We start from the raw sequence: 24,373 nt of genomic DNA, 5'->3' as shown, positions 1-24,373 counted from the left end.
TTGGAGCTCCAACTGAATGGTTCTATATATCAATATAAGTATAAGAAAAAGAAATGTGCAAAATCTTAGCTAATATAGGGACATCTGAAAATGATATAAAACATAACATAGGCCTAAATAATCATTATATCTGGCACATTATTGCAGAGATAAAGTTTATGACCATTTTTATCTCTTAAAATGATAGTATGGATAATATGCAACGGCACCGTTACAAGAAAAACAATACTACTAAAAATATAAAAACATTGAAATCTCTTAAAATAAATGGACCATTTTAACAAAGTTGACATAACTTCACATTCACCTAAAAGCCATCTCACTAAGTGAATGCATTATATTATACATTTGTATAATATTGAGGTAAGTCTGTAATGTGTATATTGACAGGCCTAGCATAACATCTATTCAATTTAGAACAAAAATAATTAGAAAATTCCCTGTTTAAACTTCATTGTATAGTCTTAACACATTCAAGCTGCATTTTTAACACAATATATAGCTTAATACATCCATAATATATAATATATGCGCAATGTCACATTTTAATCCAATTTAATCAGACTCATCAGGCCTTTGCTGCTTGATAAAAATGGAAAATTTGCTTAATTTTACAAAGAAAGGGCAGTTTATATCTGCTCATTTCAATTTATTTGACTACATTTTTGGATATACAAAGTGCTTCTAGCAAAATCAGTTAAAATGTAAAATGTATTTAATTAATATTACAATATATATTGCAAGATATCCAGTGTTGTGCAGACCCATATTGTCTAGTATTAAACACAATGCAAGGCAACCCAAGACTTGCATGCAAGTAATATAGTTGGCACATAATTCGATTACACATAAAATGCACTCCGTGTCAAATCAATGACTAAAATTAAAAGTGGGCTGTTTAACTCTAACTCTAATAATGAACCCTTAAAAAGCATAAATGGCTCATTATGTCCCTATATTATCCAATTTTATAATAATCTGAATCCAATATAATACCAGTTGGCCCTTTTTCAGTGTTAAGTCATGCTCTGCCTCTATATGCTTAAGTAAGAATGTATCCTGTAATATAGTGTGCTACAGCAGACGTTATTATACATGATCTGAGTTTAAAGATGAGTGCCAAAGTTTGAACACTTCTGTTCAACTAACATTTAACAGATTTTGTAAGTTAAATTGTTTTTACAGAAAACACACAAATACTTTTTTGAGGACAGTTCCAGTTTATTTGCTGAATAGGAATAAAGAGATAAATATATTTAAAAAATCACATTTCATAATAGCGATTAAAACCACAGTTAATTTCCATTAAAAATATTTTTTTTTCTTCCTGGAAAAAAGGAATATTTTTTGTGATGAGATTAATACATATATATTTTACTTTTTGTCACACAAAATATATTTCTCTCTTTTGACTGTTTAACATAATATGAATCTGGCGATTGTAAATTACTTGATCAGTTTATGATAAATAGACTTGCATAAAAACTTCCAATAGTTCTGTCCCATTATTTTATCAACATATTGACCTCAGTATTAACAGTCAAGTTTACATCATAGCCTGACGTGCACATCCCCAAAAATCTAAATAAATAAGTGTAAATCGGCCTTTAGTGAGAAGAGCCCATTGACGTGAATGAGTTGGTATGTTGAATTTGTTTAAAAATAGTGTATTTATTTATTTAGAGTATTTAATCATTTTTATATTGAAATTCTTTAATAATTAAATTGTATTTTTTTATTCATGTATTTATGTGCTATCATGTAGTCATTATCTCTCTAAAATAGCAACTGTTTAAAATAGGTTTTATTATGGAGCATATCTCTTAGTCCATTTATCATAAATACATTGTAAATCACAAAATCTAGATTTAGTTTATGTTAAAAGTGAAGAATAGTTAAAAAATAAATAAATAAAGATATACGATGTTTGCCAGTTACAAAATGTGCCAGTTCAGCTTAAACTAGTTGGCAGGGATCCAGTAAAAAGAACGAGTATGATGATCTCAGCAGTACATGTATACAGGTGCTGGTCAACGAATTAGAATAATTTGAAATAGTGCAATCATGAAATTCTTTGAATGCATTTTTTGTGCAGAAAGCAAATCAGGTGTTCACCGCACCTGTCCTACTCGTTAGACTAATCACAGAACTCGTTACCTGGAAAAAAATTTGCTCAGCTGAGCTTTCCAAAAGGCCCATTTAGGCCATTTAACTGTGACACTGTTGTTTTATTGAATTAGAATAATGGAGAAACCATTTCATTGAATTAGAATAATTTTTATTATAATTACAATCATCACTTTCTCAGTATTTTGTGGCTGCCCCCTTGGCTTGTATGACTGCCTGAAGTCTCCGCGGCATCGATTTGACCAGCTTGTCGCAAGTTTCCGCACTCACAGCTTCCCAGGCAGTGGCGATGTTCTGCGTCGCGAATTTTCCGCTTGACGATGGCCCAAAGGTTTTCAATGACATTGAGGTCAGGCGAGTTGGCCGGCCATGCCAAAACTTCAAGCTGTTTTTTAGTGAACCAATCTTTGGTCGACTTTGCCGCATGAGCCGGTGCAAGATCCTGTTGAAATATGAAGTCTTCTTCGCCGAACTGTTCCTCAACAGTCGGAATCAGGAACGTTTCCAGAACAACTTGATATACGGCAGCACTGACAGTCTTCTTGAGGAAGCAGAGTTTCCCTACACCTCGAGCGGACATGCATCCCCAGACCATAACGCTCTGGGGAAACTTGACGGATCTTTTCACGCACTCGTGGTTGTAGGTTTCGCCACCACGACGCCAGACACGAGGACCTTGGTCACCGAAGGAGATGCAGAAGTGTGACCGGTTGCTGACTGCGATCTTTCTCAGCTGCTTGTTGTCGCGAGCAGAAGTTTTTCGGACGCCGGAACTGTTGGTGCGCTTGCTGCAGTTTTTCTTGAGAGCTTTGCAGACGGAAGACTGGCTGATGCGGAGCTGCTCAGCAATTTTAGTTTGGGTCAAGCCTTGTTGGCGAAGGGCTTGAATTTGAGCCACTATTCCGGTTGAGAGGTCGCGCTGCTTACCCATGATTGATTTTACAACTTAGAAATTCTACTCAACCCTGACTTTATACTGCACAGTGAGCACTCTTCACAGAAAAAAAAAATTTGAGCATTTATTCTAATTCAATGAAACGGTTTCTCCATTATTCTAATTCAATAAAACAACAGTGTCACAGTTAAATGGCCTAAATGGGCCTTTTGGAAAGCTCAGCTGAGCAAATTTTTTTTCCAGGTAACGAGTTCTGTGATTAGTCTATCGAGTAGGACAGGTGCGGTGAACACCTGATTTGCTTTCTGCACAAAAAATGCATTCAAAGAATTTCATGATTGCACTATTGCAAATTATTCTAATTCGTTGACCAGCACCTGTATATGTACTAGAATTGTACAAATAGAGAGGAATTATATAGTATGTAGTTTATACAATCATAACACACATTTCTGTCCCTATATAATTTAACATAGTTTCATTGTATGAACTGTGTTCATGAATACGAGCAGTAATTTGATCAATGAATACAGGAAATTAATCTTCATTAATAATGCTATAAAACCACACTAAAGCACATAAGACTAAATACAGACAGCACTTTACCAAGCTCCCATTATCTATCAATGATTCAAGAAATAAATCAGAACATAAATTAGAAAAAAATGGAAAAAATAAAACTACATGGAATCTTTGAAAATACATTTAATCAGATGACTGGAAACTGTCACTATTAATCAAACCCTAGATTCCCTAAAGCATCTTTGTTTTAAGATCACATATTAACAGCTTTTAGTTAGAGGTGATTCTCAACTAAAACATCCACTATCTGTGCTAAATTTGTTTAGAAAAAGCAGTTAATTTTGGTAATCAATAGTCTAATGATCAGAAAACAACTTATTAGGATTCTCAGGCAGTTTATTCCAGATATGTGATGGAGACAAACCACATCACAAGACACCACATAAATACGCCTCTCTCTAGATAATTACTTTTATTTGGACAATATTATCCCTTAAATTATTGCGATAAATTAAATTATTTTATTTTATTTTCAGTTTAGGTGAATTCTATACCACTGATATATATAATGAAGATATAATGGCATATTTAAGTAACTCTAACCTGTAAGGAATTAAAATTAACTTTTTGAAATTAAATAAAAAAATTAACTGAATTTACTAATTTGAATGTAAAAATGTATAAATATTTTACATAAACATATATAAAAAAACACAGTAAACACTGTAGGAAATAAAGAGGTGAGCAAAAATAATTGAGGTTAAATCCATATAGTATACAATAAGTGGATAACCTAAAAATACAAAAAAAACTACATAAACGCATACCCATTCACTAATGATGGATAACACTGAGTATATTAAATAAAATAAAATAAAAAAATCTTTAGAAATGTTTGGATCATTAAATCTGATGACCTTAAAGTCATTATTGATTATAGCCTATTTTTGTCTAAAAAAATCAAAGTGGGAGTATTTTAAGCAAGGATTAAGCCTAGTTGTAGACTATATTTTTCTTTCAATGACCAATCTCCATTCAAAATGATGTGTAGTCCAAGATTTAGTGTTAAAATCATCTTATAACTGGTAGTGTGTGTTCAGATGGGGCTGCTGTTCTATTTGAGAATCCTCTTTGTTCTAAATTGCTTTAGGTAGAACAGACAATATTGGTAATCAATAATCTGTTCATTGGCTTTTAACAATCAGTTGAAATTCTGTGAAATGTATTTTTATATCATTATATATATTGTAAATTTCATGTTTTTCCCAATATTGTTCAGACCCATATTGTCTAGTTTCAATAATAAACAGATTGCATGGCAACCCAAGACTGCATGCAAGTAATATATTTGGCGCCCAATTCAATTACTAAACATTGGAAAAATGTAAAATTTATAGTATATATTGTGATATAACATATATACATGAATTTCAACTGATTTTGTTAGAAGTCAATGATCCTATTAACCCAACTGAACACACACTATTAGTTATAAGATAATCCTAACACTACATTTTTAACTACACATTTTTAATGGAGATTTTGTTCTATATTTGAGAATCCTCTTTGTTCTAAAATGCTTTAGGGAGAGCAGCCGATATTGGTAATCAATTGTCTGATGATCAAAAAAAACAAGAGAGGCTTATCAGCCTTCTCAAGCAGCTTCGTCCTCATGTGTTAGAGACAGTCAACATCACACCACAGCACTCATAAATCACTCAAATACATTAAAAATAATAAAAAATAACATTATTTCCAGGCCAGTGTCATATTAACATTTTAAATTGAGCATACAGTGGCTATATCTTTAAGCACTAGTTCAGGGATGATTGGTCTTATCTGCAAAGGTCACAGTGTGGCTTCAGGTTTTAATTCCAGCCCAGCAGAAGATCATGTGATCAGTTGTTTAAAGACTGATCGACTGACTAAACAAGTGGAGTCCAGTTTTGCTGCTGGCTGTTTAGAATGAAAACCTGCAGCCACATCCCTGCCTGCAACTTAAAAAAAAAAAAAAAAGCTTTCAACTTCTGTTGAAGGGAAAAGGTCTGTCGCATTAACCATATATACAGCTCTGGAAAATATTAAGAGACCACTTTAGTTTTTGAATCAGTAAAATGAACATTGTTTTATTCTTTAAACTACGGACAACATTTCTCCCAAATTTCAAATAAAAATACTGCGGTTTAGAGCATTTATTTGCAGAAAATGAGAAATGGCTCACATTTACAAAAAAGATGCAGAGCTTTCAGACCTCAATTCATACAAAGAAAACTAGTTAATGATTATAAAGTTTTATTGAGTTCAGAAATCAATATTTGGTGGAATAACCCTGGTTTTCATTCATGTTGGCATGTTCCCCTCCACCAGTCTTACACACTGCTTTTAGATAACTTTATCTTCACTCCTGGTGTAAAAATTCAAGCAGTTCAGTTTGGTTTGATGGCTTGTGATCATCCATCTTCCTCTTAATTATATTCCAGAGGTTTTCAATTAGGTAAAATTAAAGAAACTTTTCATTTTTAAGTGGTTTCTTATTTTGTTCCAGAGCTGTTTAATTATCCTACATAAAATAAACGATCAATGGAAAGAAAAACAGACCAGTTCATTCAGTGTAATGGGCTCCTCTCACTAAATAAACACAATGGGCGATATTGAGGTCAGCAAAAAATGATTGAGGACGTGCCCATATATTTTGTACGGTAAGTCAATAATGTAATTATTGTAAATTGTGTCCTTCTGGCAGTATTTATTTCTGTATCATAGAAAAGTGTGTGAATGTTATACATTTTAACTTTAAAAAGAACATCAGAAGCAAATATTATTGCGATTTTTTTATTTATTTTTTTCTCACGCTGAATCATGCTTCTGTTTTTTCCAGTAGATATTCCACGAATAGTCCATGAAAGATAATGGAGGAGCTTCACAGCAGCGTTGGGATCCAGTTTCTGTCTATATACACTTAGTCTAAATTTTTAATGATAATACCTTCACTTTTTTTGTTTTAAACAAACAGTCTAGTATTGGATCATCACTTTAACATCACATTTAATTGTATGTCCCAGAAAAGAAGTAGACAGAGCAGTAAAGGACAAACGATTGTCATTACTTTCTTCCAAATCGTAAGTATTTTAACTTTATTTTATATTAACTTTTAAGTAAATTGTAAAATTAACTTTTGTCCTTTTTGATATTAATATATATTAATGTATAATTTGCCTTTAATGTCATGTATGTGTACATTTGTCTGAAATAATAATAAAACAAATATTTTATTAAATATTGATTTGTCATTCCTTTATGATTTTGAAAAATAAAAAAACACACATTTTCTGGTAAGTAATTAAACAACACAGACCATTAAGTAAGGGGCTTCGAATATCTCAGCATGCGAAGATGATGTTAAGTGTTCAAATCCCAGGCCGTGTTGCTTTACCATCAGCAGCCAGTTCGTGAGAGAGCACAATTAGCCATGCTCTTCTGACTGGATGCTGTTCAATTAACTGGAGTATCGGACCTGGGATCCGGCACTTTCCTCTGATTGGCTGACTTTAAACGTATCAGAGGAGGCATGTATCTGTCCACACACTCCTAATGTTGAAGCACTGCAAGTGATAGAAGGAGTCCTAATAAGAGAGTGTGTTAATTGTCTGAGCTAAATCATGGAGAAGAACTGATTAATAAATAAAACACTGACAAACTTTATAGAAAGCCTGCCTTTAATTTTTTGAACAGCAGAGCATTATCAGCATAGAGTAGCACAGTTGATGTGGATTTTAGACTGTGTTGCCCCATTCACTATTTGCTTTTACCTCAGTTTAAGCAATGTTGTGTCCATTATGCGGTCAGATGAAGCAGTTTTGTGTACAATATCATATAGTTGTGTATTTAAAAAAAAAAAAAAAAAAAGCTTATGTCCTCACAAAAAGTTAGTGGCAATCTTCCTGTGGGTTTCATGATTATTTCATCCATAAACTACAGCATGTGTCCCGGAGGCTCCTTTATTGCTATTTTTGAGCCCTTCCAACGAATAAGCATATATTGGTGATTTTTCTTATACAAGAGAAATCAGGTATTTTTTCTTCAATTTTTACACTTGAAAAAATTAAATTTAAATTAGATTTATTTAGACTTGTATATCTGTTTATTCTTGAAGTTACTTAAAATAATATACAATAGTAGTTGGAGAAATTGTCAATATATGGTTATTCTTTTTCTTATACATAGAGGTGCATTTAAAAAAATATAATATTGAAACGTTTCTTTATTTGAGTAATTCAGTTCAAAATGTGAAACTCATATATATAGATGTATTGAACACAGAGTGTGGAGAGAGACACAGTCCAAGCTATTTGAGGACCAGTGTAAAGTTGAAGAGACATGTCATCTGCTGGAGTCTAAAGTCAGTGCAATTTTGTTTTTCCACAAAATCTTACAGCACCTCATGCTTCCCTCTGCTGATAACTTTTATGGAGATGCAGATTTCATTTTCCAGCAGGAGTTGGCAGACTACTGAAAGTAACTTTTCAATGATATTTAATTTCCTGAGATGCACCTTACTAGAACCCATAGATGCTTACAATCAACACTCGACACCAATCTTTACACTCAGCAGTGAGTAGCAGCAGCCAATCATGGTCAGTGTAACGATTGCTAATGACATTTTCTGACCGTTTGAGGCTACAAAAATAGAACATTTGATGCCTAAAGTTTTCTCATTATTTCATTTTTTACATGTAGTGCAGTGTACAAGATATGTTTTCATAAATCTTTCCAATTTTATTTTTTTCCCCCTTACAATCGGAATTTCAGGGGGAAAACATATATTTTTTTAATTTTTGCATTTTGCAAGTTGGATAATACCATCAGATTTGTGTTACAACATACAAAAATGGACATATCTGAAAATCAAGAAGATTTACCTTTTTATTTTTTAAAACAAAAATCTGTTTGTGAAAGGCCGAAGCGAAAAAACAGATACTTAAAAAATTGTATAAAAACACATTTTTTCTTCACTATACTGAATTGAAATATTAATTAAGTTTTATAGCCAATTTTCTATTTTCGAATTTAGCTTGATGTGGTCATTTTAAATTAAACTGCTAAAATTTACACTGACCAATCATGCACAGCATACTCTCAACCGGAAACAACCACACTGACCCAACCACATTACTGAACATAGTCACACACCTGGGTAACTTACCTGATCTCCATGTTTTTGGACTGTACAAAACCCATGTAAGAAACTCACATGGACTCTGGGAGAACATGGAAACTCTGCCCAGATAGGGACTTGAACCAATGACCTCAGTGCTGAGAGGCGATCGTGGTAACTAACAAGCCTCTGTTTCACTATTCGTTGGAAGGGCTCAATTGCATAATGTTGTGGCCCCTTAAGACAAAGTCTTTGGAGGGTTATTGTTAAGGTCTTATATAACAAAATAATCAAGAATCACATCATCACATGTCCACAGTCACTGAAAGCCCTGCCTTCCAAGAAACTAATACGTGAAAGTGATAAAACATAAAAAAACTGCTTTTTAAAGCATCACACGTTTCAAACAACTGAATAAAAAGAGAACATTCTCAGAGAACACAACTCAGCTTCTTTCTTGAACAGGAGTGTTTTTATCATTAGTAAGGCCTGATAAAATAAAAAAAATAGTTTAATAAAAAATAATAAAAAACAGGGCCTCAGCACTCCAGCAGTTGAATAAGAAGAGAGGAAAAGGATTGGAAGGATCACACACTAATAAACTCCCCCTAGAGTGGCAGTACCTGGTCTGTACCACTAGAGGGCCCTATCTGCTAAAGGATCAATATAAAATCCCCCTATATGTGGTACTTGAGGACCACCTCTCTTGTCAAATAAACATCTGCTACCTTTGTACAACCTATAAATGTTTGACTTTAAAGATAACTAAATGCAGACAGTGAAAATCTATAGCTACATGTCTGAGGGTGAACTGCATAGTATTTCTCTCTTAATTGCATCTTTGGCTCATGTCACAGAACAGTGAAGTACAGTTATGTGGTACATAAACGACTAAAATTGGTGAGAATAAAACTATACAATACTATAAGTAATTTTAATTCAAATTACACTACTTTACAAAAAACTAAAAAAAAAAAAAGTAATCAGAACTAGGTTATGTTCAGACTGCCAGCACAAATCAGATTTTTAGATTGTATCCAGATTGATTTTTTGATAGTCTGAACAGCCAAGAACCACATGATATCAGACTTTTTGCTAAAAGCAAATGCATCAAATCAGATTTTTAGATGTGATGTCTTTTGCAATTTTCACAAGATGACAAACAGATTCACAAATATATTTGTGATGTCCGAACAAGTAAATCCGGTCTGATCACTTTCAAATAGTAAACAGTGTAGACAAGCATCTCAACAGATCTGATTTAGATTTAGGCTATGTTCAGACTTCCAGCCCAAATCTGATTTTTTGGCTTATCTAGATTGTCTAGATCCATATTTCTGATAGTCTGAACAGCCAGAATCCACATGAAATTTGAAAGTGGTTTAAAACACATTTACAATCGGTGCAAGGCTTCTTTTTATATCTAATTTTTGTTTTGGTCAACATTTTGTTAAACCTCTTGAATTAAATATATTTCTTTATTGCTTGTATTTTAATTTTATTTATTTTTAAGACACACAGGAAATACTTGGCGAAATATATAGCTCTGGAAAAAATTAAGAGACCAGCTTTCCCACAGTTTCTGAAGTTTCTCTGCTAAATTTGGCTATTTATAGGTTTATGTTTGAGTAAAATGACAACATTGCTCCCAAATTCCAAATAAAATATTGACATTTAGTGCCTTTATTTGCAGAAAATGAGAAATGGCTGAAATAACAAAAAAGAAAAAGAGCTTTCAGACCTCAAATAATGCAAAGAAAACAAGTTCATATTCATTCACAGTTTTCACGCATCTTGGCATTATGTTCTCCTCCACCAGTCTTACACACTGCTTTTGATAATTTTATACCACTCCTGGTGCAGAAATTTAAGCAGTTCAGTTTGGTTTGATGGCTTGTGATCATCCATCTTCCTCTTAATTATATTCCAGATGTTTTTAATTTGGTAAAATCAAACAAACTCATAATTTGTAAGTGGTCTCTTATTTTTTTTCCAGAGCTGTACTAAAGCTCTAATGCTGCACTGACCTGTGGGATATCTGTGTGGGGACTCCTGCATTGATTGTTTTTTTTCATTACTCATGACACAACAAACAGCGACCTTATCAAATTCAGATTGACGGATGCGCTGGGGTCCAAAAGGAGCACCAAAGCTTAGTTCCTGATACCAATCTTGTTTTCGCAAAAGCCCATGCAGATACGCTTGTGATGTCCAGACAGGCAAATCTGATCTGATCACTTGCAACAGTAACAGTGTGAACAGTCAACTGAACAGATCTGACTTGAGAAACACATTTGGCTGCAGTCTGAACACAGCCTTTGACTCAGTTCTTAGCTAATCAGTATTAAAGGATTTTTTTCTTCTCATAGCATGAATGAAGCAGCTTGTTTTCGACTATTGTGAGTTAAAGGCATGACCACGATTTGGCACCACCAGCTAACAAACATCTGTTTCCAAGATCTACAGACAGGCAGTGTGACCCAGATACATATTTTTAAAGCAAAACATTGTGATGCTGATGGTGACGATGATGATGGTGGTGATAATGGGATTAAGGCTTATTTTAGTGTATTAATATTTTGGTTTTTTTTTGTGGGTTCTATATAAAAAAATAAATTGGCGTAGATTGGCAGAGACTGGCATTAGCCGCCTCTTACCTCAAACCAGCAGACTTGCATAGAGAATATTATTACTAAGTATCGAGTATATTAAGCATTGTTAGTAATGCTGCGTTCCATTTATAAACTTGAATGTTGGAATTTTTTATTAGAACTGGAAACCCTTCATAATCTGGAAAGTCATCAGAGCCTCATTAACACTGAGTTAAGAATTCAGGATGACTGCTGTGCACATCAAACGTATTAAAAGCAGTAGTTTCATGGTTGGATTACTGACTGGGACAAAGGGGCCAGGGGCCCTTGAGGTCAGGGGCCCAAAACATTTTGCGACGCCTATCAACATTTATGATACAAAATATATTTTTTATTTCTGAGGGCCCTCTGTTTTAATGATCCTCTTTAATGAGACTATTTTTAGAGGGCCCTGGTTATAAGAGCCCCTCCCAGGGGGCCCTATAGAAGAGCAGGGCATACCATTAGGGGGTCCTTGGCCACGAGGGCCCCTGCTATGGGGCCCTTGACTTCCATAGAAGTTTTTTACCAAGCAGGCCTAGGCAACTTTTTGCCCAGGGGCCCAGACTATTTTTAGAAGGCCCTGGTTATAAGAGCCCCTACCAGGGGGCCCTATAGAAGAGCAGGGCATACCATTAGGGGGTCCTTGGCAACGAGGGCCCCTGCTTTGGAGCCCTTGACTTCCATAGAAGTTGTTTACCATGTTTGGGATGCTATTGGATGTAGTAAACTGTGTGACAATACTAAAGCTGCATTGGATGGATTATTGCAGGACACCATTAGGAACCTCTACAACTGTAACAAATATTAAGGCATTAATATAAGGCTACTTCCGTATGACTAACTCAATAAATGTTGTCCTTATCAGTCAAAATCTTTGATCATTTATTGTTTTTAGTAGCTTTGATCTTCCTTTCCAATACCATTGCTATCCGACACTTCCTTCTAGGTGAAAAATCTTTAAATTTTTTGAGTTTGTTTAAATGGTGTTTTGATGAGCACAATACTCTGTAGTGTATACATACTACATACAACTACTAGTGCATCTCCAAAAATTAGAACATCATTGAAAAGTTACTTTATTTTAGTAATTCAGTTCAAAATATGAAATTCATATATTATATAGATGTATTAAACACAGAGTGATCTATTTTAAATGTTTATTTATTTTATTGTTGATGATTATGGCTTACAGCCAATGACAACCCAAAAATCAGTGTTTCAGAAAATTAGAATACTATATAAGAACACTTTTTTTGGCTCTTCAAGCCACAATTGACAATCAGTAAACCAATCATTTCATTAGAAAATCAAGGGACCAGAAAATCTTACAGCACTTCATGCTTTCCTCTCCTGACAACTTTTGTGGAGATGCGGATTTCATTTTTCAGCAGTACTTGGCACACTGCCCACACTGCTAAAACTACCAATTGGTCTTGTATAATATTCTAATTCTAATTTTCTGAGATACTGATTTTTGGGTTTTCATTGGCTGTAAGCCATAATCATTTCCATTAATATATATAAACGCTTAAAATAGATCACTCTCTGTGTGTAATACATCTATATAATATATGAATTTCACATTTTGAACTGAATCACTGAAATAAAGTAACTATTGTAAATGATATTCTAATTTTTTGAGATGCACTAGTATATAAACAGGTATCACTAACATTGCTAAACCAATTGTGGTAAAAAAAAAAAAAAAATGTGGACAAACCCGACTTTCAAGGTAATTAGAACGCAGCATTAGTAAAGTGTGCGCTTGTTTTACACTGTAACACTGTGTTAAATATGTGATCCTCAAACCCTTCAGACTACACACAGATGCACTGATACCCAGTAAAGCACTTGGCTATGTTCAGACTCTCAGACTGTCATTTTTAGCATATCTAGATTGTATCCAGATTGATTCTGATAGTCTGGACAGCCAGAAACCACATGAAATATGATTTTTGGTAACACTTTATAATAACTTTCGTTAATATATTTTCAACTAATGATCAGTAGCTGTGAACAAAGCAATTAGTTGAATATAAATGAATATGAATATGACTATTACCAAATGTTTACATGACACATTATTTATCAGCATGGATTTTCATATTTAGAAATGTTAACAAATTATTGGCTCATCAAAATTTTAACATTAATAAATCACTAGTTAATATGAATTTCCAAACTGACAATTGTTTAATAATTTCATTTCATGTTGCCAATGTGTTCATTAGTATTTACAAATATATTTGCAACTTTTTAGTTTCTTAAAATGTTAAAAATAACAGTTATTAAAAAAAGTTATTATAAAGTGTTACCTGTTTTTTTTTTTTTTTTTTTCAAACTGGATCCAAAACATACGTGAAGGTGGTTTAGAATTGATTACCATCGTTTAAAAAAAATCTGAGTGACAGAATTGTGGTAGTCCAAAAAGATCCATAGAATAATATCATGAAGATAAGTTTGTGATGCTCAGACAGGCAAATCTGATCATATACAAATAACAGTGTGGACAGTGATTCTTAGTACATGTAGGGTGGATTTCCAAAAAGCTTCTAAGCACAAAACTGATTCTTAGATGTTGTGAAAGCTACACATTGAGCTTTTCTCACTATATTGCAAGACATTCCTTTGGAAAAAAAGGTGCTATTGGGAAATAAATCTGATTTGCCTGCAGTCTAAACATAGCTTTAGGCTGTTGGTCTGGCCAAATTGGATTTTTGGCATATGTAGATTGTATGCAAGTTGATGTTTGATTTTCTGTACAGCCAAAAGCCATGTGAAATCTTACGATTTTTGCAAATCAGATCCAAACCATTTGGAGCTGGATTGAAATGGGATTAAATGCATTGGATTTGTACTGATGCGCCTCAGTCTGGAAGCTCTGGACATTCAAATCAGATTTCATTGGGTCTTTTGTGAAGTCTGGACACCCAAATCCAATCTGATCACTTGCAAATAACAGTGTAGATAACAGTGATCTCAGCAGATCCAGGGTGGATTTCTCAAAAGCTTCTAAGCACAAAACTGATTCTTAGATGGTGGAGAAAGCTACACATAAACGCTTGAAGTCACTATTTTAAGAGGTTCCTTTGGAAAAAAGGTGCTTTTGAGAAATAAATCCGATTTGCCTGCAGTCTAAACATAGCTTAAGGCTGTTGGCTTGGCCAAATTCGATTTTTAGCATATGTAGATTGTATCTAGATTGGTGTTCGATTTTCTGGACAGCCAGAATATTTTTTGTGAATCAGATCCACATTTGGAGGTGGATTGAAATGGGATTAAATGCATTGGATTTGTACTGATGTGCCTCAGTCTGGAAGATCTGGACGGTCAAATCAGATTCCACTGTGTCTTTTGTGAAGTCACTATTTTAAGACGTTCCTTTGGAAAAAAGGTGCTTTTGGGAAAGTGGGTCTAGATTTGAGAAATAAACCTGATTTGCCTGCAGTCTAAACATAGCTTAAGGCTGTTGGCTTGGCCAAATTCGTATCCAGGTTGATGTTTGATCTTCTGTACAGCCAGAACCCATGTGAAATCTGACGATATTTGTGAATCAGATCCAAACCACATTTGGAGGAGGAATGAAATGGGATTAAATGCATTGGATTTTTACTGATGCGCCTCAGTCTGGAAGCTCTGGACGTTCAAATCAGATTTTTTTGTCTCTTTTGTGAAGTCTGGACACCCAAATCCAATCTGATTACTTGCAAATAACAGTGTGGACAGTGATCTGAGCAGATCCAGGCTAGATTTCCCAAAGCTTCTAAGCACAAAACTGATTCTTAGACGGTGGAGAAAGCTACACATAAAGGCTTAAAGTCACTGTTTTAAGAGATTCCTTTGGGAAAAAAGGTGCTTTTGGGAAACTGGGTCTAGATTTGAGAGACAAATCTGATTTGCCTGCAGTCTAAACATAGCTTAAGGCTGTTGGCTTGGTTAAATTCGCATTTGGAGATGGATTGAAATGGGATTAAATGCATTGGATTTGTACTGATGCGCCTCAGTCTGGAAGCTCTGGACTTCATTGTGTCTTTTGTGAAGTCTGGACACCCAAATCCAATCTGATCACTTGCAAATAACAGTGTGGACAGTCTAAACACAGCCTTTGGCTTTCTTGACTTTAACTAAACGGACAATTTCTATAAAAAATAAAGGTATATTCTGTCTATGGGTATGGTTATATATAAGTAAAGTAAAATTTTGTTCTTATTTTTCCCGTTGGGCCATCAACACTACTTTAGTGAGTGTAACACATGAATGAAATCATTTTGGCTTTATTGGAAGTTAACTGGAGCGGACCTGACAGTCTGTCTGTCTTCTGGAACCATCACCAGTATCCAGTATGGCGCCTTCAAGCATTCAAGACAGTGTTGGTCATAATCTCTGTGCCGTTAAAAAGAACATTCTTCCCTCAAAAAAGGCTGGCGTTATTGCAGTCCACCTCTGAAGCTGAGGTCACGTTCAGTCTTGGAGGACGAACCTCCATAAAAAAAGGCAAAGAGACAGAGAAGTGTCAGCGATGTGTCCTCCTCCTCTACACCACCCCGTTCCTCTGAGGAGCAGAAGCGAAGCAGCCGTTACTCCACGCCAGCTCTTTATTCAGCAGCTCCTGCTGTTTCTTCCTGGCCTGCCAGCGCTGGGCCAGCGGCTCCAGGAAGAGAGAGACTGAGGACAGCAGGTAACACACGCCCGCCAGGTAGAAGGAGCAGTCGTAGGTTTGGGTGTAGTCATACAGGAAACCTGGGGGGGACAGGTGAAGAGTGAGACATTTGTACTGTTTGAGATATGGAGATCATATTAAAAAGGATTAGTTAAGATAAATATAGATCAGATAAGATAAGATAAGATAAGATACGATAATCCTTTATTAATCCTAATATGGGGAAATTTACAATGTTACAGCAGTACAGAGGAAAGGACAGAGAAACAGGTCAGGAAAAAAATATGCATACAAAAACAATTACAGGAAATATATACAGATACTTATAAATATATATATATATATATATATATATATATATATATATATATATATATATATATATATTAAAGAAAAACATATGTACATCTAGTGCATAGAGATATGATTATGGTATGGTGGACCAGTATTACTGCACAAAGAGTAACAGTGAAAAAATATCAAATAAATAGAAGATAAAAAGGTGAGAAAATATTGCACGTTAACCCTTGTGTGGTGGTCGGATCTGTGGGACCCGTTTTCATTTTTCATCAAATGATACTAAAAAAATATTTTTTCTCAAACTCAAACTCATTGGCATTGGCTCATTTTTTGTGAAAAACACATTTTCGATAAACACACACTGTACACCCCCTCCTCCCCCCCCAACCATTTATATTACATACAGTTTGTTTGGCCAAGGGCTAATAAACATTGCTTCATTTGTAAATTTGAAACTAAACAAATTTTCTACTCATATCTTGAGTTTAATTAATTTTCTTTTACATTTTATTAAAACAACTAATAAAAAAAGAGTAGCACTTTTTGAAAGAAATGTAACATAAGAAAGGTAAAGGGCAAATATTAACCATGTAAGCTGTTTATATTGCTTGCAATTTAGGTGAAGCAAGCATGTGTAAAGCATTTTAATGTAAAACTGCTTAATTTTGCTGAATTAAATACAAGTAACAAAGTAAACGAGTAACAAAAATATGAATACCACACAAAGGTTAAACATATTGCACAAATGGTGATAAGGGGATCACAGTACATGCAGTGAGATGGATATTGCACACGGTAAGCAATACAGCTATACTGAATAGTAGTTGATGAAAAACCTAATTTACAAACTACTAGTTAGAATGTAGTCAATCTGCCAAGACATTTTTAAAGTCTTAAAGGTCTCCTTCTGCTAAAATCTACTTTTTCTTGTTCTTTGAAAAATACTATAGGTCTCTCTGAGTTGTTTATGATGCTGCACATGAAACTCTTCCTCAACCTCCATTGTCTGCAGTAGCTAGAAAAAAACATGTTCAGAAAAACGGGTCGATCAGCAAAAGCACCGTGTCTACATCATTCCCATGGCCTCGCTTACATTAACTTGCAACCACCCACAGGCAGCTAGGAGGTGTATTTTTTAGAACAGTTCTGTTTACATTAGTTAACAGTAAAAATTCACCCTGGGGAGAAGATTGTGTAACCATAGTTTACATAGGATCTCCGGTGGATTTTGCGTTTTACAGAAACTAGCTTTAGCTCAGTGGCTGAACTGCACTTGTTGTAAAGTGGGGGGGGGGGGGGGGGTGTTTTCTGACAGAGTTGCTTGTTTTTTTGCGTTGACAAGTTTAGCCAGACATCACTGGTTACAATCATTACCAGACACTGTCCACTGTGGGTGGTAATGCCTTACTTGACGTATGAATAATAAATGCCTGCACAATTTATTCTATTTGTAAATCTACGGAATTTCCCATCATCTGGTACCTTGTTATCGATACAATTTGATGGTGAACGATGGTAAATAATGGTGAAACTTTGCCATACAAAACAAACCTGATACATTTGTAAATTTCTCATTACTTTACATCACTGGTAACAAGGTTTTTTTTTTTTTTTACAAATTTCTTAAAATAAGTTTGGTGTAAAGTGGTTAGAAATGTACTAAACTTCCAGTTGTGTTGTATATGGATTTTTTAAATTTGTCAATATTTTTTTTTACAATTTAAAATTAAGCACTGTTATCGATACCATTTGATAGTGAACGATGGTGAAACTTTGCCATATAAAACAAACCTGATACATCTGTAAATGTCATCATTTCAAACTACCAAATGTTTTTTAAATTTTTTAGTTGTTTTTTTTTTACATTTTTTTTTTAAGTTTGGTGTAAAGTGGTTGGAAATGTACTAATCTTTTAATTGTGCTGTATATGGTTTTAATTTCTTCAATCGTCAATATTGTTTTTACAATTTAGACTTTATCAATTATGGTTATCGATACCAGTTGATAGTGAACAATAAGGAACGATGGTGAAAGTTTCCATTTCAGAATCTCTTTCTGCTTATTTTGCTAATTGCCCATACTATAGAATTACAGCATGAGCGGAGGGAGGCATGTTTCTGGTTTCTACATATCACAGGTCAGTGTGGACCGTGCGGCGCTCCAGCCGTGACCAGCGGGGCCGTTCAACAGCAGACGGTTCTCTCCGGAAAAGCTCACACGGGGGTTAACTAATCACATTTTGCTTCCCCAGCTGGGGCTGGAGTTTGGAGGGTTCCTGACAAGATGGTTTGGGTTAGGTGGAATGGGGCTATTTGGGTCTAAGTTCAAGCGCGACACACCCTTCTCCCAAAGGGAGCCTACACACAGCCCCATAGCCCCCACCCACAGAGGTCCCGCATACCCGCCGTCCAAATAGGGCCTACACCCCCCCACCACCCCGCCTCCCACACACACACAGGGCCCCTCTAAGTGAGAGAGAGTCTGTTGCATTTCCAAGAATTTCAGCTCTGTCAGCACACTGCTTGTACAGACTTCTCTACCCGTTGCTTTAGCGTGCATGCACACATCTTTTCCACCTTAAATTAACGGCCATAGTATCGACTCGCCTGATCTTAAGTTACCTCTGTTGGTGCAGCTAATGTTAGCGCCCGCGCTAAATTTAGACGTACTGTCCGTTACCTTCGGCTGCGTTCTATAGAAAATAAAAGGTCAATGGAAAAAAAAACACGTCCATGATCTAACCAAACACACTAACCTGCTGCTAAATAAAGAGAGGCGACATGATCTTCCCGACACTGTCAAAAGCAGATATATCTGTTCTTGGAAGATTTTCCGCCTTAAGAAAGATGACACTGTTCACAGACACTCCACGAGTGTGTGCATACACACCAAGTAGGTCAACAAGTACACCGAGGGGGACCCTCCCAAGTGTACTTAACCCTTGAAGGCACTTGCCAGGCAGGCTTCAGCTTTCTGAACCCCTCTCAGTTCCATGATGTCACACGTGGCATTTAAGCTAATATTTAGCATTTACGACATCGAGCATAGATTTCACACAGACAAAAAAAAAACACACTGCTAAAACACACCCACCTGCTAAAGGAGGACCTGTCAGACATCCCAGCCCAACAAAGAACATTGAAAACCCCATGGAGTTGTTCAGCTTATCAGAGCCCACCAGGTCAACCTGCAGAGGAGATAAGCAAGCCAGTAGTTAGTGACAATGTATATGAGCTCAATTAAAGCCATTTTTCATGTTCTGTTACTCAATAAAGTGTTTTATTTATCAATCAAAGACTATGTAGATCCAGTTTTACAGTATTTCACTTTTTAATATACAGTATTATGTATGAATCTGGCAGTTCCTTGGCAGTACACTTTTTCAGAAATAAAAAAATAAACCTCATCATCATTAGATCATTAGTAATTATTAGTTTCAAAATGACAAAAATATGATATATAAGGTTTTTCTCTCACAGTGGCAATATGAAAAAGCCATAGAAGTGTTATTAGACTTAGTAACTAGTATTAAGTATATTGTGTCCCATGACTTTTGCCATATCTCATGAAAGCTAAAGCACACTGCACTGATCTTTTTGCTGATTTTTCATGATCCCACAAATATTTCAGAAGGAAATACTACAATTCTGAAATAATGTATTTTTTCCAGGCTTGTACAGATCTTATATGAAGAACACACTATTATTCAATGTCAATTTTGAGCATTTCCATTATTCTGGTGATTTACTTCCTGGGGGTGCTGTGTGCAGTGACATGTAATAGTGTGTGGGAGTGACATCAGTTTGTGGTGCATTCTGGGTATTGAAGTCCGGAGGCTGAAAGAGCTGGATGTAGGTAGAGCTGACTACGGGTAAGAAAGAATCGCTTTCAGCTCCAGGTGTGACAGCAATATATATAAATAAATATATGTATTGTGATACAAAAACTGCAGGAATTTTGACCAGATTTCACCAGAAGTCAATGATCTTATCTTTTAGCCAAATGTCAGTAGACTAGTAACTAGTATTATGTATAGTGTGTCCCATGACTTTTGCCATATCTCATGGAAGCTAAAGCACGCTGCACTGATCTTTTTCTCTGATTTTTCATGATCACACAAATATTTCAGAGGGAAATACTACAATACTACAATAATATACTTTTCCAGTCTTGTCCAGCTCTTATATGCAGTCCACAGTATTAGGGATGCTCAATTTTGAGCATTTCAAATATTCTGGTGATTTACTTCCTGGTGGTGCTGTGTGCAGTGACATGTAATAGTGTATGGGAGTGACATCAGTTTGTGGTGCATTCTGGGTATCAAAGTCCAGAGGCTGTAAGAGCTGGATGCAGGTAGAGCTGAGTGTGGGAAACAGAGGATCATTTTTGGCTCCAGGTGTGACAGCAATATATATATATATATATATATATATATATATATATAAATATATATATTGTGATACAAAAAATGCAGGAACTTTGACCAGATTTCACCAGAAGTCAATGATCTTATGTTTTATCCCACAATTACTGATAATGCACTCTGTGTATTCGTGACTAGAGTTAAATAATGATAATAATTTAATGTTATTGGATAGTTATAATCTGATTCTGGTTGATATGTCATGAAAAAAATAGAAAAGGGCAGACTTTAATGATTTTATTGCATATTTCATGTCTAACAATGTGACTGTAGTACATGATACACTATATTCTAAACTCTTTTATAGTGCATGTTTGGAGTGTATTACAGTATTATGTGTATTGCAATAGTATGTAATAATAGCAGTACAAGATAACTGAAAGCTCCGCGTAGGTTCTAGCGGGAAACTCGAAATCACGCCACTTTTCTCAGCCAATCACCAACTCCCACCTGTCCTTAAAAGACCTCCCTCATACCTGTTCTCCCCTGCTTGCAGACGCTGACATACGTTTTCACCCTCCTCCTTCCCCACCGCCTCCAGTTCGGTCCCGCCGGTTGCCCAGGGGATAGGCTCCGCCCCCGCCGTACAAGTACGGCAGGATCTGCGAGGTTCCAGACGCTGCGGACCTGGGCTTCGACGGGGCTTTCGCCAAAGACTCTATATACACTATATTCACTATTACTAATTGTCATACGTGTTTATTGGGATTAAATCTTTCTTGCTGCACTTTGTGTCTAGAGTTTTCCTGCTAGAACAAGGATTCCCACAAATATACAAAGTGTATTTGTGTATATCTCAAAGCAATGATTAAATAAATATATACAAAGAAATTGAAGCACATAATAAAGCTCAGTCAGCACTGCTAGCTATGTCTTTGTTTTCGGCTTGGCAGTAAAATTCACAGGTTTTTAAATCTCCCTGACTTTCGCTTCTTATGAACACTTTTTTCCTACCGTTTTAACTGCAGTGCACGTGTGTGTGTGTGTAAGTGTGTGTGTGAGAGAGAGAAAGATACCCACACTTTGAATGTGATGGTAGAAGACATAAATTTCAGACTCATAATTTTCACCTGTCTTGGGGCAACCCAAAATCGTCCATTCGTCAACCTGACAGCTACAATTGAGGATCTGTCAGCAGAAATCATTGCTTTTCCAATAAAAACAGAACATATATAAGGTTGTCCAATTTTTGAAAACTTCTACAATCATGTAATGTGCTGTGATTCGCATATTTTGCCCGGCTGCACTCTTCAATCACGAGCGTTTAAGAAATGAGTGCTGTGAGGAAGCTGTAATTAAAGATAATGGAGTTACGAAATAAAAGCTCATTATCTTTAATTGCAGACGCTCCTGCAGGGTGGTATGCAGGTATGCTGGCTTTTCTTGAAACTCGCGTTAAATCAAAGCTCCGCCGGCCCCATCGTCTGAGTGGCCAGGCTGCTGTACACTGTGAGAATGGGTTTGAAGTGGTTGTAAAAATACTTGAAAGGCAAAATACGACCCATCCAGAGCAAACGGCAGCCAACCGCTACCGCAGCTGCCCTGAGTGCTAGACTCTCGTAAGATCAATTCTCAATTTACACCACCTTTATTATTCCCTGGACACCGCACAGACTGACTGGCTAAAAAAAAAAAAAAAAAAACTCAGCCTGAGCACTTAGCTCTGGGAGGAACAAATAACAAAATCTAGAATCCACTGTTTTACTAGGTCAATTACATTTATCGTACAATAAATGGACATGAACTCAGTAATAACTGATAATTGTGATATGATTTATGGTGTTTACTTGTATATTTGCTCACATATATAACAGTAAAGAGCATTTTAGCCAGTCATGCAATACTAGACCAATCCTTCAATTACTGTAACTCTATACACACACTGCAGGACTGCAGTAGATGAGGAAAAAATAATATATTTATTTATATAACTATAAATAACATTTATTAAATAATATATATTGCTGTTGTCTTTAAAGGGTATAATTGCTTTGTTATTCTATTATATATATAAATAATATATTATATATTATATATAATATATATTATATATATCATTATGTTGGTTGCATTTCATAGTCTTAAAATGACAATAATATTGTTTATTGTAATGATCTTTGCAACTACAAATTGGTCACAAAGAATTGTCATTACAGACATACCCCTGTCTGATTCTCGTTTGATTATCGCCACATTGCTTTGCTCTCACTTGTCATAAATAAACTCTGCTAATCTTTGTTGTGTTTTCTGACTCTGCCTACCTTGCTTTACTAATGTCTATGCTACCTCCTGTCACAGGAAATTGTTACCACTGGCCACCATTCAATTCAATCAATCAATTAACCAACCTTTATCTAACCTCTCATTAAAGAAGACCCACATTTACAATATACCTTGTACGCCTAATGTATTAATTTTACCAGTCAGCTTGTCAGGAGCAGTAAAGCCACTCTGCTGAAGCACAGCGTTAAAATTTAGTTCTATAGCTTAGTTCTCCAGCACCAAGACTCGAGACTGGACCAGTATTAGCATTAGCTGCTAACCATGCTAAGCGCTAGCTCTTTTGTCATTCAGTGGTAAGTATTATCGGCCTGTAGCCTGCTGCTAACCTTGGCTAGCACTGCTGGAGCAGCATTAGCATTACCTAGCATGCTAACCGTGCTAAGCGCTAGTTAGCTCTTTCGCTGTTCAAAGGTGAGTATAATCTCACTGTAGTCTGTGTGTTTACCATGTTAAAACAAGCTACTGTACGTGGGACGAACCGCTAATAAGAATATCGCCCTGGCTTATCGAAACACTCAGGGTTCCTCAGTATAGCGCTGTCTGGCTAGCCTTAGTGGAAATCTGGAAATCTTTCAAAGCTTACTGTAAATAAACAGAAGCGCTTTACTCACCCAAATAAACAGTTTTCAGGAGAGAAATCTGTGTAGATTAACATGCAGCACTCGTTTGACTTAAAAAATAACGTGCGTTATAGAGCTGGGCGATATGGCCCAAAAAAAAAAATCAGATTTTCGATTTAAATAGATTTTTTCCCCTACTAAAACCTACTAAAAGTCGCTAGAAGTCGCTAAATGACGTCATCGCCTAATTTGCATAATACATGTTTTTAAAGCTGTAAAGGATTAACATTGTGAGAGAGAAAAAAGTGAGTAAAAACACTCTAAATGTGTTAGAAATGATACAAATAAACTTAAATTACATAAAAATTACATAAATCAGTTTTTGCCGTGTTGTTAAATGTTATTATAAGAGCAGTTTTTTATTTTATAATTTTTTTTTTAGCTTTCTTAAGTTTTTTTATTTTCAAACCTATTATAGACAAATTGTTGAATAGCTTTTTACAAAGAGGGAGACACTGTGGACGAGGTGAGTGACAGGCTACGTGGTAAATGAGGTGAGTGACTGACTGAGTCTGTGTGAGTTAAATTCAGGGGGCGCAGGAGGGAGGGGAGGGGCTGCGCGCGGGAGAGAGGGGCGGGGCTAAGCTCAGGGGAGCGTTGGTGGTGAAAATTAAAACTCAGAGAAAATCGATTTTCATAAAAACACATTGTGATTAATCGCCCAGCTCTAGTGCGTTATAATCCAGTGTGCCTTATAGTGCAAAAAAAAACAGCCAATCTACCAATGAAATGGATGAATACTGGCTGCTTTGTTG

At 35.6% G+C, this 24,373-nt stretch overlaps 1 protein-coding gene across 2 annotated transcripts in view; it reads right to left on the bottom strand.

The window, feature by feature from the left end:
• Positions 1 to 15,590: 15,590 nt before the first annotated feature.
• slc16a4 (solute carrier family 16 member 4) overlaps positions 15,591 to 24,373 on the bottom strand; it is a 50,792-nt gene continuing 42,009 nt past the window's right edge. For both annotated transcript variants that reach the window (XM_022671052.2, XM_022671053.2), the window contains 2 exons: positions 19,386 to 19,479; positions 15,591 to 16,072 (listed from right to left, as the gene is read on the bottom strand). In XM_022671052.2, coding sequence (XP_022526773.1) covers positions 15,867 to 16,072; positions 19,386 to 19,479 — 300 coding nt within the window. In that variant the 3' untranslated portion in view covers positions 15,591 to 15,866. The remainder of the gene's footprint in view (positions 16,073 to 19,385; positions 19,480 to 24,373) is intronic.

This window comes from Astyanax mexicanus, chromosome 12 (genome assembly GCF_023375975.1).
Source record: "Astyanax mexicanus isolate ESR-SI-001 chromosome 12, AstMex3_surface, whole genome shotgun sequence".
Classification (NCBI taxonomy): Eukaryota; Metazoa; Chordata; class Actinopteri; order Characiformes; family Acestrorhamphidae; genus Astyanax; species Astyanax mexicanus.
The sequence above is the reverse complement of the archived record's forward strand: the minus strand, read 5'-3'. Positions and strand labels throughout refer to the sequence as shown.